The sequence below is a fragment of the Schistocerca piceifrons genome, chromosome 10 (assembly GCF_021461385.2).
Source record: "Schistocerca piceifrons isolate TAMUIC-IGC-003096 chromosome 10, iqSchPice1.1, whole genome shotgun sequence".
NCBI lineage: Eukaryota > Metazoa > Arthropoda > Insecta > Orthoptera > Acrididae > Schistocerca > Schistocerca piceifrons.
In genome coordinates, this window is record NC_060147.1 from 105,921,297 (window position 1) to 105,939,637 (window position 18,341).

At 39.3% G+C, this 18,341-nt stretch overlaps 1 protein-coding gene across 2 annotated transcripts in view; it reads right to left on the reverse strand.

The window, feature by feature from the left end:
• Nucleotides 1–18,341, reverse strand: part of LOC124718957 (cleavage and polyadenylation specificity factor subunit 6-like) — a 79,332-nt gene that overhangs the window by 19,743 nt on the left and 41,248 nt on the right. For both annotated transcript variants that reach the window (XM_047244624.1, XM_047244625.1), the window contains one exon: nucleotides 13,170–13,726. In XM_047244624.1, the coding sequence (XP_047100580.1) occupies nucleotides 13,170–13,726 (557 nt within the window). The remainder of the gene's footprint in view (nucleotides 1–13,169; nucleotides 13,727–18,341) is intronic.

Below are 18,341 nucleotides of genomic sequence, written 5' to 3' on the forward strand. Positions count from 1 at the left end.
AAAGAAATTATTCAGGTAGCGAAGGGAGATGAAAATTTAATAGTCATGGGTGACTGGAATTCGTCAGTAGGAAAAGGGAGAGAAGGAAACATAGTAGGTGAATATGGATTGGAGGTAAGAACTGAAAGAGGAAACCGTCTGGCAGAATTTCGCACAGAGCATAACTTAATCATAGCTAACACTTGGTTCAAGAATCATAAAAGAAGGTTGTATACATGGAAGAATCCTGGAGATACTAGAAGGTATCAGATAGATTATATAATGGTAAGACAGAGATTTAGGAACCAGGTTTTAAATTTTAAGAGATTTCCAGGGGCAGATGTGGACTGACCACAATCTATTGGTTATGACCTGTAGATTAAAACTGAAGAAACTGCAAAAAGGTGGGAATTTAAGGAGATGCGACCTGGATAACCTGACTAAACCAGAGGTTGTACAGAGTTTCAGGGAGAGCATAAGGGAACAATTAACAGGAATGGGGGAAAGAAATACAGTAGAAGAAGAATGGGTAGCTCTGAGATATGAAGTAGTGAAGGCAGCAGAGGATCAAGTAGGTAAAAAGACGAGGGCTAGTAGAAATCTTTGAGTAACAAAAGAAACATTGAATTTATGAAAGTAGAAAATATAAAAATGCAGTAAATGAAGCAGGCAAAAAGGAATACAAATGTTTCAAAAATGAGATCGACAGGCAGTGCAAAATGGCTAAGCAGGGATGGCTAGAGGACAAATGTAAGGATGTAGAGGCTTATCTCACTAGGGGCAAGATAGATACTGCCTAAAGGAAAATTAAAGAGACCTTTGGAGAAAAGAGAACCACTTGTATGAGTATCAAGAGCTCAGATGAAAACCCAGTTCTAAGCAAAGAAAGGAAAGCAGAAAGGTGGAAGGAGTATATAGAGGGTCTATACAAGGGCGATATACTTGAGGACAATATTATGGAAATGGAAGAGGACATAGATGAAGATGAAATGGGAGATATGATACTGCGTGAAGAGTTTGACAGAGCACTGAAAGACCTGAGTCGAAACAAGGCCCCGGGAGTAGACAACATTACATTAGAACTACTGATGGCCTTGGGAGAGCCAGTCCTGACAAAACTCTACCATCTGGTGAGCAAGATGTATGAGACAGGCGAAATACCCTCAGACTTCAAGAAGAATATAATAATTCCAATCCCAAAGAAAGCAAGTGTTGACAGATGTTAAAATTACCAAACTATCAGTTTAATAAGTCACGGCTGGAAAATACTAACGCGAATTCTGTACAGACGAATGAAAAAACTGGTAGAAGCCGACCAAGGGAAAGATCAGTTCAGATTCCATAGAAATGTTGGAACATGTGAGGCAATACTGACCTTATGACTTATCTTAGAAGAAAGATTAAGCAAAGGCAAACCTACATTTCTAGCATTTGTAGACTTAGAGAAAGCTTTTGACAATGTTGACTGGAATACTCTCTTTCAAATTCTAAAGGTGGCAGGCGTAAAATACAAATAGCAAAAGGCTATTTACAATTTGTACAGAAACCAGATGGCAGTTATGAGTCATGGGGGGACAAAAGGGAAGCAGTGGTTGGGAAGGGAGTGAAACAGGGTTGTGGCCTCTCCCCGATGTTATTCAATCTGTATATTGAGCAAGCAGTAAAGGAAACAAAAGAAAAATTTGGAGAAGAAATAAAAACTTTGAGGTTTGCCGATAACATTGTAATTCTGTCAAGAGACAGCAAAAGAGTTGGAAGAGCAGTTGAATGGAATGGACAGGGTCTTGAAAGGAGGATGTAAGATGAACATCAACAAAGGCAAAACAAGAATAATGGAATGTAGTCGAATTAAGTCAGGTGATGCTGAGGGAATTAGATTAGGAAATGAGACACTTAAAGTAGTAAAGGAGTTTTGCTATTTGGGGAGCAAAATAACTGATGATGGTCGAAGTAGAGAGGATATAAAATGTAGACTGGCAATGGCAAGGAAAGCGTTTCTGAAGAAGAGAAATTTGTTAACATCGAGTATAGATTTAAGTGTCAGGAAGTTGTTTCTGAAAGTATTTGTATGGAGTGTAGCCATGTATGGAAGTGAAACATGGACAATAAATAGTTTGGACAAGAAGAGAATAGAAGCTTTTGAAATGTGGTGCTAGAGAAGAATGCTGAAGATTAGTTGGGTAGATCATGTAACTAATGAGGTATTGAATAGAATTGGGGAGGAGTTTGTGGCACAACTTGACAAGAAGAACGGACCGGTTGGTAGGACATGTTCTGAGGCATCAAGGGATCACAAATTTAGCATTGGAGGGTAAAAATCCTAGAGGAAGACCAAGAGATGAATACACTAAGCAGATTCAGAAGGTTGTAGGCTGCTGTAAGTAGTGGGAGATGATGAAGCTTGCACAGGATAGAGTAGAATGGAGAGCTGCATCAAACCAGTCTCAGGACTGAAGACAACAACAACAACAACAACAACAAAACACACACACACACACACACACACACACACACAAGACAATTAAATGCAGCAAGACAGACATTAAAACTGCATGCCATACTGTTTTAAGGGTGGTCATAAACTCACAATCAAAGCCTTCTACTGATCACCAGACTCACCTCCAGATATAACCAAAAATTCAGAAAAACCTAAGTTTACTAGTGCATTAGTTCCCCCAATCATAGTGCCATTATTGGAGGAGACTTTACTCCAACTATCATGAACTGAGGAACTACAGTTTTGTAAGTGGTGGGAGTGACAAGACATTTCTTGAAACTTTTCTGGTTGTTTTCTCTGAAAACTACCTACAACTGATTTTTCAGTACCCCTCTCATGGCTGAAATACACTGTCTAGTCACATTAATGTGACTACAGGCTATGTTCAACTTCACAGTGCAATAACCACTCACAGTCGGTAGGTGACAGTGCTAGTAGTGGTGGTTATATATAACAAGTCAGGAGGACATAGTTAACAGTGCAGTCGTCGTTGTTATGCAGAAACAGAGCAATTTATCTGATGTCCAAAAAGACATCATCATTGAAAACATTTCCGAAACAGCAAAGTTTGTTAACTGTTCTGTGCCGCAACAGTTAAAAGTATACTGTGCACAGCAAAACAGTGCTATCCAAAATGGGTGTGGAGGGCAACTGTGATGCACCATGGGCCACAGATGACACGGGTGAACAATGGCTGAGAACATGTGTGCTGACAAGTAGATGTGCAACTATTGAGCAACTGACCACCTTGATGACCTAAGGGGCTACCAACAATGTCTCCTCAATGACTGTTCAGCAAATAACTGAATATGGGCTTGGGCTTCCCCTGAAGGTTCCGGGTCCATACATCCATGCTGACGGATAGCAGTCAGTGACAAAGCGTGGAACTTACGGTCTGAAAGCAAACACCCTGCAACAATCATCAGAAAGGTGCAGGTCAGAGGAGGGAGTGTCATGGTCTTGAGAATGTTTCGTGGCATCCCATGGGTAATCTTGTAATTATGAAATGCACAACAAATCAACACAAGCACACATCTATCCTTGGAGATCATGTCCAACCCTCTATGCAGTTTGGTTTTCCTTAGCATGATGGCATCTACCAGCAGGACAATGCAATGAGTTGCACAGTTCACAGCGTACGTGTGTGGTTTGAAGAGCACCAGGATGAGTTTACCATAATCTTTGTGGAGCCATCTCGACCAGGGTGTATGCACCATGGATTCTCAACCAAGAAACATAGTGCAGCTGGCTAAGTCACTGGAGTCGGCATGGCGCCACAGCCCTGTCAATACCTTCCAGAACCTCACAGACACTCTTCCTGCATATCTCACAATGGTTCACACCAGAAAAGGTGGTCATTCAAGCTTTTGACAGGTGGTCACATCAGTGTGACTGGATAGTGTATATTGGATATAAAAGCAACAAACAGACCTGATCTGTGAGTTTGAACACACTGAAACTGGTATCACTGACGTTAATACAGCTGTAGCAACTGTGAATACTGAAGTACAAAGTGCAAACAGAACAAGTTGAAGGATTTATATTTTCAGTAACCAGGTAAAGAGGAAGCAATGTCATACCTCAATAAGTAACTCTGAAACTTTTAGCTCTGGAGAGCAGAATTACTGTATAATAGGTGGAAAACAAGGCATAGTGGTATAAGTATGGAGATCTGAATGAAACTCATTTGGCTGTCAAGAGAAACATGTGTAAAGCCTTCAAGGACAACTGTAGCAGAATATTATAGAAGGATCTCTCACAAAATCCAAATAAATTCTGGTCATATGTAAAAGTTGTTAGTGGTACCAAAGTTAATATTAAGTCACTCATGGATTAGACAGGAACTCAACCAGCAACACCAGAATTGCTGAACACTGTTTTCGAATGTCCCTTTACAAATGAAAATCAGGGTGGTACTGCCCCAATGTAATTCTCACATCACTGCAAAGATGTGCAAAACAGATTTTCAAGTCGATGGTCTCGAGAAACATCTGAAATCACTAAAATTGAACAAAGCTCCAGGTTCAATGGAATCCCTACAGATTCTCTACTGGATTTGCTGCTGAATTACCTGTCTTAACTATATTTGAATAAAAAATAATTAAAAAATAAAACATTAAAAAAAATTAAAAAACTGACTGGTAGGTTGAAGAAAGCACAGGTCACACCTGCCTACAGAAGCGATCCACAAAACTACCATCCAATATCCTTGACATCCAATTGTAGAGTTTTAAATCACATTCTGACTTTCAACTTGTCATCCATGACAAGTAGTACAGAGTCTGAAAACATCAATCACACGAACTCAACTTGTGCTTTACTGGTGCGGAATCAAGCCAGTCAGGTTACGGAAGTATTTCTCAACTTCTGAAATGCATTCGAGTCCATTCTCCATCTAAGCTTATTGTCAAAAATATCATTGTTTGGGGTACGACAATTTGTGATACAACTGGGGATTTTTTGGTAGGGAGGATGCAGCATATTATCTTCGACTGAGAGACTTGACGGATGTACAAGTAACTTCGAGTGGGAGCCAAGTGAAATGTGTTTAGACCCTTGCTGTTTATGTTGTATATTAATGACATTGCAGAAAATAGTAATAGTAACCTCAAACATTTGAGGATGATGTGGTTATCTGTACAGGATGATGTGGTTATCTGTAGAGAAGTATTGTCTGATGAAAGTTGCACAAATATTCAGTCAGATTGTTATAATATTTCGAAGTGGTGCAAAGACAGGCAACTTCTTTTAAATGTTCAAAACTGTGCACTTCATAAAACGGCAGAGATAGTATCTTATGACAACAGTATCAAAAAGAGACAGTTGGAATCTGTCAACTCTTACAAATACCTGTGTGTAACAATTTATAGGGATATGAAATGGAATTATCACGTAAGTTCAGTCAGTCATAGGTAAAGCAGGTGTCAGACTTCAATTTATTGGTAAAATATTATGGAAATTCAATCAATCTACAAAGAAGTTCCTTACAAATCAATGGTGTGATACTAGAATAGTGCTCTGGTGTGTGAAACTCATACCAAACAGGACTAACACAAGATATTGAATGTCAACAGATAAGAGCAGTACAAATAGTCACAGGTTTGTTTGACCCGTGGAGACCGACAAAGATACCAAAGAAATTGAACTGACAGACTCTTCAAGATAGACAGAAAACCATTCCAAGAAAGCCTACTTACAAAGTTTCAAGAATAGGCTTTAAATTTTGACTCTACGAATATCCACAATGAGGCCTCTTTCAAACTATCTCACTCTCTCAGGTGCCGATAATACTGTCATAAACAAGGAAGTGGCATCTGCCCTTCACGATGATCACTCAACATCTGATGCTGTTCACCTCCTTATATACCCTACCAGGCCACGTAACACCACCAAACGCAAACTACACTGGTGCACTCTGGTAGCTGCTCTACTTAATACAGATAATTGCGACTCCATTTACATACCCAACAATGGTGCATGCATGTGAGAAGTTACACTGACATCTGATCAAGTCTTTTGGGTGCTTCACTTTCTCGGTAGGCAGTGTATATACCAGAGTAGAGCTCAGGAATGCGTGAAGCAAATTTTAGCCGAATGTGGTACATACATGACTCACTATCTTGAAAACTTATGTTGGAGAAGACACCTCCAACATCCTGACAATCCAAATGAGGAAGAGAAGGGAGCAACACATAAAGGCGACAAACATTTGATGTTGGATTCAGTGTTTTTGGGATCGTTAGCCTGACTGACGACGACTTTTTTGGAAACAATAGTTCCACTTTTTTACTTTGTTTTTATTTTATTTATATTTCATTTCAGGGTCGCAGCCCCATTCTCTAATGTTCAATTGTTCCAACCTAACAGCTTGGCCATGTACATGAATAAGTACTAGGGAACGGGGCTGTGACTCTGATACTAGCTGGGTGGGGCAAGCAGAGAGTGGGAGGGAGGGGGGGGGGCAAAGGGTAGCTGTAGGCTTTATGTTTGCAAACCAAATACTGCATCGGCTACAGCCACATAAATAAAACTCTCCATAGAAAATAGCCCATGTTTGAAAATATAATTGGATGAATAAAAAAATAACCCCACATGTGGTGGCAAGAAGAAAACACACACTAAAGTTATGAAAATATGCAAGCTTTTGGAGGCCAGTGGCTCCTCCTCTTTCAGAAGCGCTGAAGGGATGAAGGTAAAGGACTGGTAAGGATTAGAAACTGTTAAAGAAAAGTCGCCCAAAACCATGGGGCAGGGCAGACTTACCAGACGTAATGAGAAGGAAAGACACTGTGTCGGGGACTGCAGTTAAAGATAGAAGATAGGGGATTAAGCACAACAGAGATCACTGACAAAACATTGTGGAAGAGCTAATTACAGAAGAAAGCTGAGTGTATTACATGTGGAAGAGAGGTGAGGTGAGGTGCAGGAAAAAATAAATAGAAAACTAAAGGGAGAGAAGAAAAGGAATAATTACTGAAAATAAATTATAAGATTCAAGAAATTAATTTAAATTTAGATCATGTTGGTGGCAACACGCTGCATCAGTTTCCTCTTGTGCAGTTCTGAGAAATTGGTGTTGGAGAGGAAAGGGGATCACGATGGCACATTCAGTGAAAAAGGCACCGAGGTCATGACTGTCATGCTGTAAAGCACGCTCTGCAACATGATATTGTGTGTTACCAGTATACATCCTCTAACTATGCCCACTCATCTTCCAACAGCTTACCACCAACGTAGCCTATATTTACACTTATTTCTTTAGTCTCAGCATTTCATCTCAATAATTATTCCTTTCGTCATACCCTTTCAGTGTTCTATGTCTTATTTTCTAACTTTATCTCCCTCTCCTCCCCCCCCCCCCCCCCCCCCCCCACCAACTCACCATTCTTCAATCTATAATACACTTAGCTTTGTCAGTAATCTCTTTCTAACTTATTACCTTATCTTCTACCTGCATGATGCAGTCCTCAGTCAGTCAGTCTTTCCTTCTCATCCCATCTGGTAATACTCCCCTGGCCCGGGTTTTAGGCAACTTTTCCATAACTATCATCAATTCCTAAATCTTGCCAGTCCGTTTTCTTCATTCCTCTTTCTTCCTCTTCAACCACTCTTCTAGAAGAAGATGCCACTAGCCCCAAAATCTTGCACATACCCATAACTACCGTATTTACTCGAATCTAAGCCGCACTTTTTTCCGGTTTTTGTAATCCAAAAAACCGCCTGCAGCTTAGAATCGAGTGCAACGGAAGCGGAAGTTCTGAAAAACGTTGGTAGGTGCCCCCACAACTAACTTCTGCCATCGAATATATGTAGCGCTACACAGGCATTCTTTGCAGGCACAAAGATAAATACTGGCGTCAAAACCTCTATGTCAGTAAATAAATTTTTAAAAAAAGGTGGAAGACAAGCTTTTTTTCCTCTGCCCCGAGTTTCAACCACTACATTTTCATACATTATCCAACGAAGCAAATACAAATTCCGTACTGTTCATCTTCGATTGTAGCAGAATTTCAATGTACTACGAAAATCCGACTGGCAAGACTGTTTCGGATGTTTGTCAATATGGCCAACTCTATGTTCTGAATTTTTTCCTACCTGTGAGGAGAGATGGTTGCTAATAGGAACCTGATGAAATATGAATCACATGCAGCATTCTCTTCACCACAAGAATAATACGAAAATAAATATTTTGCCATATATTCTTTCATGTTTGCTGCTATCTCAGTTAAATCCTGTCTGCCTAATAAACTACGAAACTAGAGTGAGACAACAGCAAATGCAGAAGAATATACATATCATGTCATGTTTATATTCGTATTATTCTTATGCCTAATAGTGATACAGTCAGAAATGAAGCACGGCAACTGACTAGATTTTGAAATCCAAGATGACTAATTTCTGTGCAGAATTAGACGTACTAAAGAAGCGGCCGCAAAGATTTTCAAACGGAGAAAAATTTTCACCTAACTCTCGTTCAGAACATGTTCTATCATATGCAGTCTATTATTTGGTTCTTGTTGATCATTATCAAAGAAAGCAGCAGTGTAAGTAACAACAAATAGCAGTCTCTTGCCATTGTTTCGCTAATGAGATGATACCTCTCTCTCTCTCTCTCTCTCTCTCTCTCTCTCTCTCTCTCTCTCTCTCTCTCTCTATCTCTCTCTTTTAATTGTAAGCGGCGGCAGCGCGCGCAAAAGCAAGCCATGCCGCGAGCGGTGACAGGTCATAAACACGCAGTATCAGAATGCGACAAACAATGCCTGACACAGTACAGTAATGCATTTTCAGCTTAGAGTGACGTAAACACCTATAACAAAGAAAGCGGCACTTATCAGATCACAGCAAAATAAGCAATCGTTTCAAACCAGACGAAGCACGTGAAAAAGGAAGCGTACCCGCATAAATATGGACGGAGCACCTGACGCATAGCAATGGCTACCTGGTAAAGCTTAACTGCAAAGCTTACGACTCGAATCAAACTACTGTAGCTGTATCGCCACTCATTCGATCTAAATTGTGTCTCGTATTACAATGGACCAACTTTGTTTCGATTTGGAGGTGCGGCCTAAAACTTTTGTCTTCCCTTGAATTTCGAATCTCAAATTTCACGTGCGGCTTAGATTCGGGAATTTTTTTCCCCTTTATTTCGAGTCTCATTTCTCAGGTGCGGCTTAGATTCAAGTGCAGCTTAGATCCGAGTAAAGACGGTATTTATGTGTTTTCTCCTGTTGCTGCTACTGCTGCTGCTTGGTGAGTACATTATTCATCTACCCAATTATATTACGTCTCTCAAAATAAGACTGTCTTGGTCGCAAATTGTTTTACCTGTTTATTGGCAATGACACGTTTTGCTCTTGTGGGCATTTCAGATTACCCCAGGGGTGTAAAATAATGTTATGAGGCATAGGCACATTAAAAATTTGAGGATGGGGGTAGAAAGAGGCAACGTTCCAGATTGTGTAGTTATCTCTACAACTAAACTATAACTGTGAACTTGTGTAAGAAGTAATTTATAGGACCTGAAATCAGGAATAAAATGCTGAAGTGTAACTATGATATCTACTGGAAAGAAAAACTATCGAAAACCAAGAAAAATACAGGGTGTACATATAGTCCAGGAACACTTTCAATTATTTATTGCACAAGAACCAAACATTGTACAGATATAATACATATGTCATTCAGAAAACCCCCGAAAGTGTACCGCCACAGCATAGTTTGGTAATTTGCTGATAGTCAGCGATAGTTATAAACATAGTGAGTGCAGGTGCCACGCTACAGAAGGGGACAGCTGTCTCATAAAATGGCCTCCCCAATCACCAGATCTCACTCCAAGTGACTTTTTTCTGTGGGGACACATTAAAGATCCGGTGTATGTACCACTATTAAGTGATATTGCAGAGCACCAGGAGAGAACACGGGAAGCGACTGCCACAGTCGACAATGCCATGCTGGGATGGGTATGGTAAGAATTCGATTACTTTACTGACATCTGCCAGGTCACTCAAGGTTTGCACAAACTTTTAGAGTTTCTCTTCAAAATGCAATATGTACGACATCTGTACAATGTTTAGTTCTTGTGCAATAAACAACTGAAAGTGTTCCCCAGACTTTATGTGCAACCTGTATTTAAAAGAACTTGTGTAACATGCAGCCAACCACGTTCTGGCACACACTGCATGGAGCTTTGCGTATAGAGGATGAAACGTAAATATAATGCATAAGAAGTCAGGAAAGGACAAGAAAAGAGATATAGAAATGAATAAGGTAGCATCGCATTCATGATAAAGAACTGCTCATGGGTTAGTATAGTGAGCATCATAATAAAACTGGTTTCGGCTAACCAACTGATCATGCAATTATGTGCTGACATTAATGGACAGATGCTGGCTCACCGCAGTACTTCTTAACCACGTTCACAACCTAGAACTTTGCCTCATACTACTCCCATTCCCCATTTTTAATGTAGCTATGCCTCATAACGTTATTTTACATCTCTAGATTAAACTAAAGGTGCCCCACAAGGGCAAAATACATCACTGCCAAAAATAGATAAAACAATTTGTAACCAAAACATATTCCAAAAAAATCATATCCAGTTGCTTTACCGAGTGCCCAGTATGGAATCTAAACAATAAAACATCTCCTTTGAAAGTAATAGATAATATCATTGAAAAATGTCCAGGTAACCTTCAACCCCATAGGGGTAAAGGCAGCAAAAGGAATGGGAGACATTTAAGTAACCCATTAAGGTGGAGCATTTGGGGTAATTTTAAACAAATTATGTATACATAGGACTTGCCTTCTGGAACAATGCTATAGGCCAATGACATGCCTAGCCCTCCTCGTGTTAGGTTTGGTTAGGGTGGAGTGGGTGTAGGGGCACGAAGGGGTGCCACATAATTATGGTTTTGTAGTGCCTAAAAAATTCTAAAACTTAGTTCACACAAGAATTTCTACCTAAGAAAATGATACTGTGAGGGCGTAAGTCAACAACCAAATCACAATGTCAATGCTCTATAACTTCAATCAAAGTTTACCTTCTCTGAACTACCCAAGCATTCTGGGGAAATGCAGCAGCAGCAGCAGCAGCAGCAGCAGAAATGCATCAAAAGTTCTCAGATTCTAACAACAGTTGTGTGATTTTGAATTATGATGGCATAACTTCACATTACAAAGAAAACCATTCAAAAGATGGATTGAAACACGCTATGCAAATCAAGATTATCAAACCTTTTACCTCTAATATAATTGTGCAATGTTAGGTAATCAGATTTTTGCTACTACAGTTTCACAGTTTTGAGCCTACAACAGGAAGCACTAATGGAAAATACTGCCTACCAATAGGGACTGTAATGTTCCCAGAACACATAAGGAAAATGTACACTGAAAAGCCAAAGAAACTGGTACACCTGTAGCGCCCCCGCGAGCACACAGAAGTGCGTAACATGAAGTGTATGAACTCTACTAATGTCTGTAGTGGTGATGGAGGGAAATGAAACTATGAATCCTGCAGGGCTGTTCATAAATCCGTAAGATGGGTGGAGATCTCTCCTGAGCAGCATCTTGCAAAGCATCCCAGATATGCTCAATAATGTTCATGTCTGGGGAGTTTGGCGGCCAGCGGAAGTGTTTGAACTCAGAAGAGTGTTCTTGGAGCCACTCTGTAGTAATTCTGGACATGTGGGGTGTTGCATTGTCCTGCTGGAATTACCCATGTCTGTCACAATGCATAATGGACATGAATGGATGCAGGTGATCAGACAGGATGCTTATGCCTGCGAGGCATAAAGCTTTGTGTTGTACAGTCATCAAGGGTGCACAAACTAGTCTTCAGCTCGGAAAGCCCATAATGATGACGTTTTGTTGAATGGTTTGCACTCTGACACTTGACGTGCCACCTTTGAATTTGCAGCAATTTGCCGAAGGGTTGCACTTCTGTCACGTTGAACGATTCCCTTGAGTCATCGTCGGTCCCTATCTTGCAGGATCTTTTTCCAGCTGCAGCGCTGTTGGAGATCTGATGTTTTACTACACTCCTGATACTCATAGTACACTCATGAAATGACTGTACAGGAAAATCCCCACTTCATCGCTACATGGGAGATGCTGTGACCCATCGCTCATGTGCTGACTATACCACCACATTAAAACTAACTTAAACGTTGATAATCTGCCATTGTAGGTGCAGTAACCTATCTAACAACTGTGCAAGGCACTTGTTGCCTTATATAGGCATTGCCAACCGCAGCGCCTAATTCTGTCTGTTAACATATCTCTGTATTGCAATACATTTGCTTCACCAGTTTCTTTGGCACTTCAGCATAAATGAATCCAGAAAGAAATATTGTAAACATTATAGGATTGCATAATTAATAATAGAAATTTTAAGTGTGGCAATAATTCGTAATCTCAAATGCTTCTAAAAAATTTTAACTGTACATTCGGAACTAGCACTTATTGATTATAACGTCAAAACCAAAATATTTTATGAAGTAATTTCTTTTCATAAATTTTATACTTGAAATATAACATACTGTGTATTAAATTATACGAAATTTTTTTGAAAAGCAACTGAGATAATATTGACCTGTCCAAAATTAAAAAAATAATACTGATATTGACAACTACAGTTGAGGAAAAGTAATGCTAGAGGAGTTTGTCCTGTTACAAGTGTATGTACACATAAGTCTCTTTGCTCTGAAACAGAAAAAGGGAAGAAGTGGCTTACGTATGTCAAAGTATACAGACCATTAGAGTACCTGAAATATCTATTTGCCAGGAGACAATAATAAAGTACATGAAGTACAGAGACAGTTGAGTGATGCAACACTGAAAATAAAAGGCCACATCAAGCTTTGTACATTAATTAAAGAAAACAATTGCTATCTATCACAATTATGTCTTATTACACATAATTTATTTGGAAAGTTATAAAAGCCTGGACAGATGGACCACCATTCAGGAAAGCAAGAACGACGAAGAGTAAATGGGATGGGGGTAGAGCAAAAAAATGACAGCAGCTACAGAAGACAGCAACACAAGTGGGTGAAATACGGCTTTAGAACAAAAAGTAATAGTCATTACATGACAAAAGAGTTCTAAATGCAGACCAAAAATTGTAACATACTGTTCAAAATATTTGGTTAGTAAAATATTAGTGTAACTAAGTTAATGAAGGCAATTCACTTACTCGGCGGAAGTATTGGCTTCTCCAGCAGAGGCAGTGGACCAGTGTTGGCCATCTGGGAACTCAGGAGAGGCTGTACACCCAGTCCCCCGAATGCCAGCCCGCGCATCATCAGCTCCTCTCGCTTGATCTCTTCAATAGCGGACACCACCGCTTTAGCCCTGTCCTCCCGTGTCGACACCTTCTTTTTCCCTCTCTTCTCTCTGCGCTCCACAGGCGGCCCATCCGCAGCAGACATGTGGCCGCTCCTGCCGCCACCAGTAGATGCTCCACCAGCATCTACTCCCTCCTCGCCGCCAGGACCGAATGCCTTCGCAGGTGCCGAGGAGGAGACCCGTGTTGCAGCTTTGCGCGCGAACCCAAATGACAGGCCCGCTCCGCCGCCCTGCTTTGTCATTGAGAAGGCCAGGAGGCGCTTCTTCGCCTGAGCTTTGCCGAGTACGGTGGCACGCGACGTGGTCTTCCCACCTCCCGGTGCCAGCAATGGAGGGGGCGGATCCTTTGGCAGTGGGGGAAGGATCGGAAAGTCGTCATCCGTCGTGGCACGACTTGGAGAATACCTGTGGAAACAATACGAATGTTGATTGCACTTCTACAATAAGCTATCTGCAGATCTACTTCACCCAAACTAAAGCTCTGCTTCAATAGTTTTCTAAACTAAAGCTCTGCTTCAGTAGTTTTCTGCAGCAGAAAATAACACAAGAACAAACAGACATGTGGAAAAAATTTTCCACTGGTAAGAGTTTCTGACTTCGAAGACACAGTGATGAGGGCACTATTACTGCCACAATATCGGCAGTGTGCATTTTGAAATTAATCTGAATATGCAAAACAAGACACCTTTTCTTCATTGAATGTTTTTTGCTCCACAGCTTGTACACATTAGTTATAGGACACTTTTTTAAAGATCTGAGCTGCATTCAAATTATTTCCTAGCAAAACTGGTATTTGGGCAAAGAACCCATCATCAGTGGCATCCGATACAGTGGCAAAGAAACAACTGCATGCATACTGATATTCAGAATGTAACAATAGCAAAAATAAGGGTAGATAATAAGTAAGTAAACGTATATTTCTATCTCTCTGTCAATGACGTGTGTTAACTATAAATACTCTGTTGTGTGTAAGTCAATGTTCATCTAGAAAGCGTATAAGCATGTGTATATTTTTGCACTCTAGTTCAAGAAGGGATTTCTTACAAATATTAGCAAATTTTCTTTCTTTCTTGTGAATATGTTAATATGATATATCAAATTTGTCCTACCACAGCACACAGGTTGTTGTATACGTTCCTGCTCTCAGAACTTAAATGGTGACATTTCTTGCTCAGATTGGAAACAACTATCATAATGGAAACTTAACTCATAGATAAGTCAAAGAGAGATGTAATACAGACTTTCTGGCCTATCAGTAGCATTTTTACATTATATGACAGTTGTGTCTAATATGACCAAGAAATGTAACCATTTAAGATCCGACAGCAGCAACATACAGGACGATCTGTGTACTGTGAGGAAGGGCAAATTTCACACTTGATCAAATTAACATACACATAGTTATAATTAGATTTTAAATATCTGCACAGTTATATGTTTTCTAAATGAGCATGAATTTGAGCATTACGAAGAATTTATAATTAATACACCATCAATATACAGATACATAATGAGTTAACTTACACTCCTACTCTTATGTATACAATTGTTACATTACAAATATGATATGCATACAACTATTTGTTGTCCTTTGTGTAAGATACCAATGATGGGTTCTACACTCATATACCAGTTTGCCTATTAAACATTTCAAATGAAGCTCAGCGTGTTTCAAGATGTCCTTAAATAGATGTTTTCTCCCCATTTACATTTCCAAACAGTATCATCTCTCTCTCTCTCTCTCTCTCTCTCTCTCACACACACACACACACACACACACACACACACACACACACACACACACACACACACAAAATTAATAAAGAAGAGAACTTTGCTTAGTTTCAATAACATTCCACTGATATCTTAACATTTACCAATGGGGAAAATACTGTGAATTTATGATTAAATTATACTGTGCTGAAAAAAAGGTTCCTGTTAGGGAATAATCTCAACTTAGTACACAATATGCCAATAATATGCCATTTCTTACAGAATTATTCATTACATGATTTATTTACACTCATTTTCCTCCCTGACTATTTAATACAGCGTATTTGGAAGTTTGCTCTTTTAAGTTACTCCACTCATAGCTGCACTAGGAGTAAACAGTACAGCATAATCGCCAAAATGAAAGAGCTTCAGATATGTTCCATTAACACTGATTTCTTTATTGTTTTCCCAATTTAAGGACCCGAAAACTCCTTATAGAACTACTGAAAATTCGATTCGGCACTATACTAATGAAGTGTAACAGTAGCTGTACCACTGGCATGTGTGTTTTTCCATATACTAATATATGTGTATCAATACCACATTTCTGTAGTGTTATCAGTATAAACTTTGTCTGAATCACAGTCAAAAGATTTTTCAAAACTATGAATTCTCGACAGTACTAATTCATACTCATTACCTCACTTTCTAAATTTGTTCACAACTGGAAAATGGCCTGTTGTCTTTTATACAGTTCTCGTTCCTTTGCTTGATAAAGATCCACAGTTATTCTATGAAATTTAATATCTTTTACATTTCAACTGCCTCTTTCCTTGTGAAATATAAAAGCAGCAGCATTCTTACAGATGTGTGACAGTATTTTCTTCTGTCAACATTCTGCAAATAATTTTACAACTACTGTTTGTACCGCTTTTCCTCCAGCTTTAACCATTTCTACTGAATCTTCACCACCACCCCCCACCACCCCCACCACCCCCACCACCACCACCACCACCACCACCACCACCACCAAGGTGCGTTTCCTGTATTCAAACCTTGAATGGCTTCAGACGCATCATTTTGTATTACTTCTGGAATGTCATTAATTTCATTGTTAATTACATAAGTTGTTGAGTAATCTTTCAACTATACAAACATTTAAGGAGATCTTTGAATGCTCAGACAATTTTCTTTCTATCAGTTACTGTCTCAACTGCCACAGAATCTAATAAAATGTGGTGTCTACCCAATGCAGGTGTTCTATTTTATCTGTACTTACACTGCTTGCAATTTTCTTCAATCAAATTTTCATTTTATTTTCTGACATCCTCCTCAAAATGTTTGTGACTGGTTTTAATTCAGCATATTTTATCACGTTCTATCACTTGCTTAAAGTCTGATACTCTCTTTAATAACCGTCTTGTTCGATTTCAGATTTCTTTTCTTCTGTATTACTTGTACTTTCATCATATGTTGCTAACACCCCCTTTCATCTATATCAGTGTTATGTGGATTTTCTAAGATGCTTAATTTGATCTGGTATGACTTCTCATTACTAAAACTCTTGTGGTCAACATTTCTGTTTTACTGCCTGGTTACTTTCTTTCTATTTCTGTCTCCAACTAGTCACTAACCAGCTGAAATTGTAAAGCAGTTTATGATTATCGTATCCAATATCTTTATTATTCTGTAAAACTTATCATTTCCAATTGCAGGTCTTGGCAAGCCCACACTGAAACTGTTTTCTTCTTGGACAATGTAGTAAGGGCAAACAGGTTTTTCTTCTTGGCAAACTTTAACATATTGTGACAAATTATGCTAACATCTAACCTCTAATTTCTGTTGTCACTTACAATGTTCATAAATTTCGACAACATAGTCTATAGAGAACAGGGACCTGATGCTATATTTTAGTTAGAATTAACAGTCAGGATTGCAATAATATTTATTTATTTATTTACGAGTTTCGGCTTATGTAGAAGCCACCTTCAGAATTTTTGGTCCTCTATGGCTGGTGCTGGTGGCTCCTCGGTTATCCCGTAATACTGTGATTGTACACCACTATTGTGGTATCATGAGACAACTGAGAGCCCCCAGCACCAGCCATAGGGGGCCTAAAATTCTGAAGATTGCTATTACATAAGCAGAAATTGGTAAATAAATAAATACTATTGCGATCTTGACTGTTCATTCTGATTTACATACAGAGTTTCCCACTAAAGAATTAGTCATCCATTGTCCTTAAAAAAAAAATCATTCGTTTTCCTCCCATAGTGGAATTTGTGGACATTTACTTTTTCTGTGACTCTTAAGAGGTCTCTTACCTCATCATCTAAATGTGAGGATGGTTGGTAGATTCTGCTCCATGTGCACTACCCTAAATGCTTCAAGAACTTTAAAGTGTTACTCCCCAAAGGCCCCTTTTTAATCTTTCTGAAATAAAGGGGGAGAAACAACAGAGCTATGCTAGCGTGGGGTCCAGCTGCACTAAGACTACTCACTTATCTTGAAACATGTCAAACAAAACAAATGAAAGCTTTCCAAAAATGTGCAGCCCATGTGTAATCTTTGCACCATTTCAAAATCTGATCAAGATCTGACTGAGTATGTACGCAGCTTCTTTCAGACAGTACTTCATTACAGATAACCGTATCATGGGCAAAAAGTTGAGGTTAGTATTAATATTGTCTGCAAGGTGAGCAATATACAGCATGAACAGCAAGAGTACCAACACAGTTCCCTGGCTACACCTGAAGTTACTTCTACATCTGAGGATAACTCTCCATTCGAAATAACATGCTGTGTCCTCCCTACTAAAAAGTCCTCAATCCAGTTACAATTTTCACTTGATACCCCATATGTACATACTTATGACGATAAGCATAGGTGCAGTACTGAGTCAAATGTTTTTCAGAAATCAAGAAATACTGCACCTACCTGACTGCCTTGATTCACGGCTTTCAGAATGTCATGTGAGAAAAGTGCAAGTTGGGTTTCACACGATCAATGTTATTGACTCAGTATGTTTGAGCTCAGAATATGTGTCAAGATTCTACAACAAATCTGTGTCAAGGATACTGGATGGTAGTATTGTGGATCATTTCTTCTACCATTCTTGTGGACGAGCGTGACATGCACTTTTTTTGTGCAAGAACAGTCTTTTGTTAACGGGATCTATGATAAATTATTGCTGGAACAGGGGCTAACTTAGCCACAAATTCAGTATAGAATCAAGTGATTCCAATGGGCCCCGGAGCTTTGTTCAGTTTTAATTTCAGCTGTTTCTAAACACCACTGACACTAATAG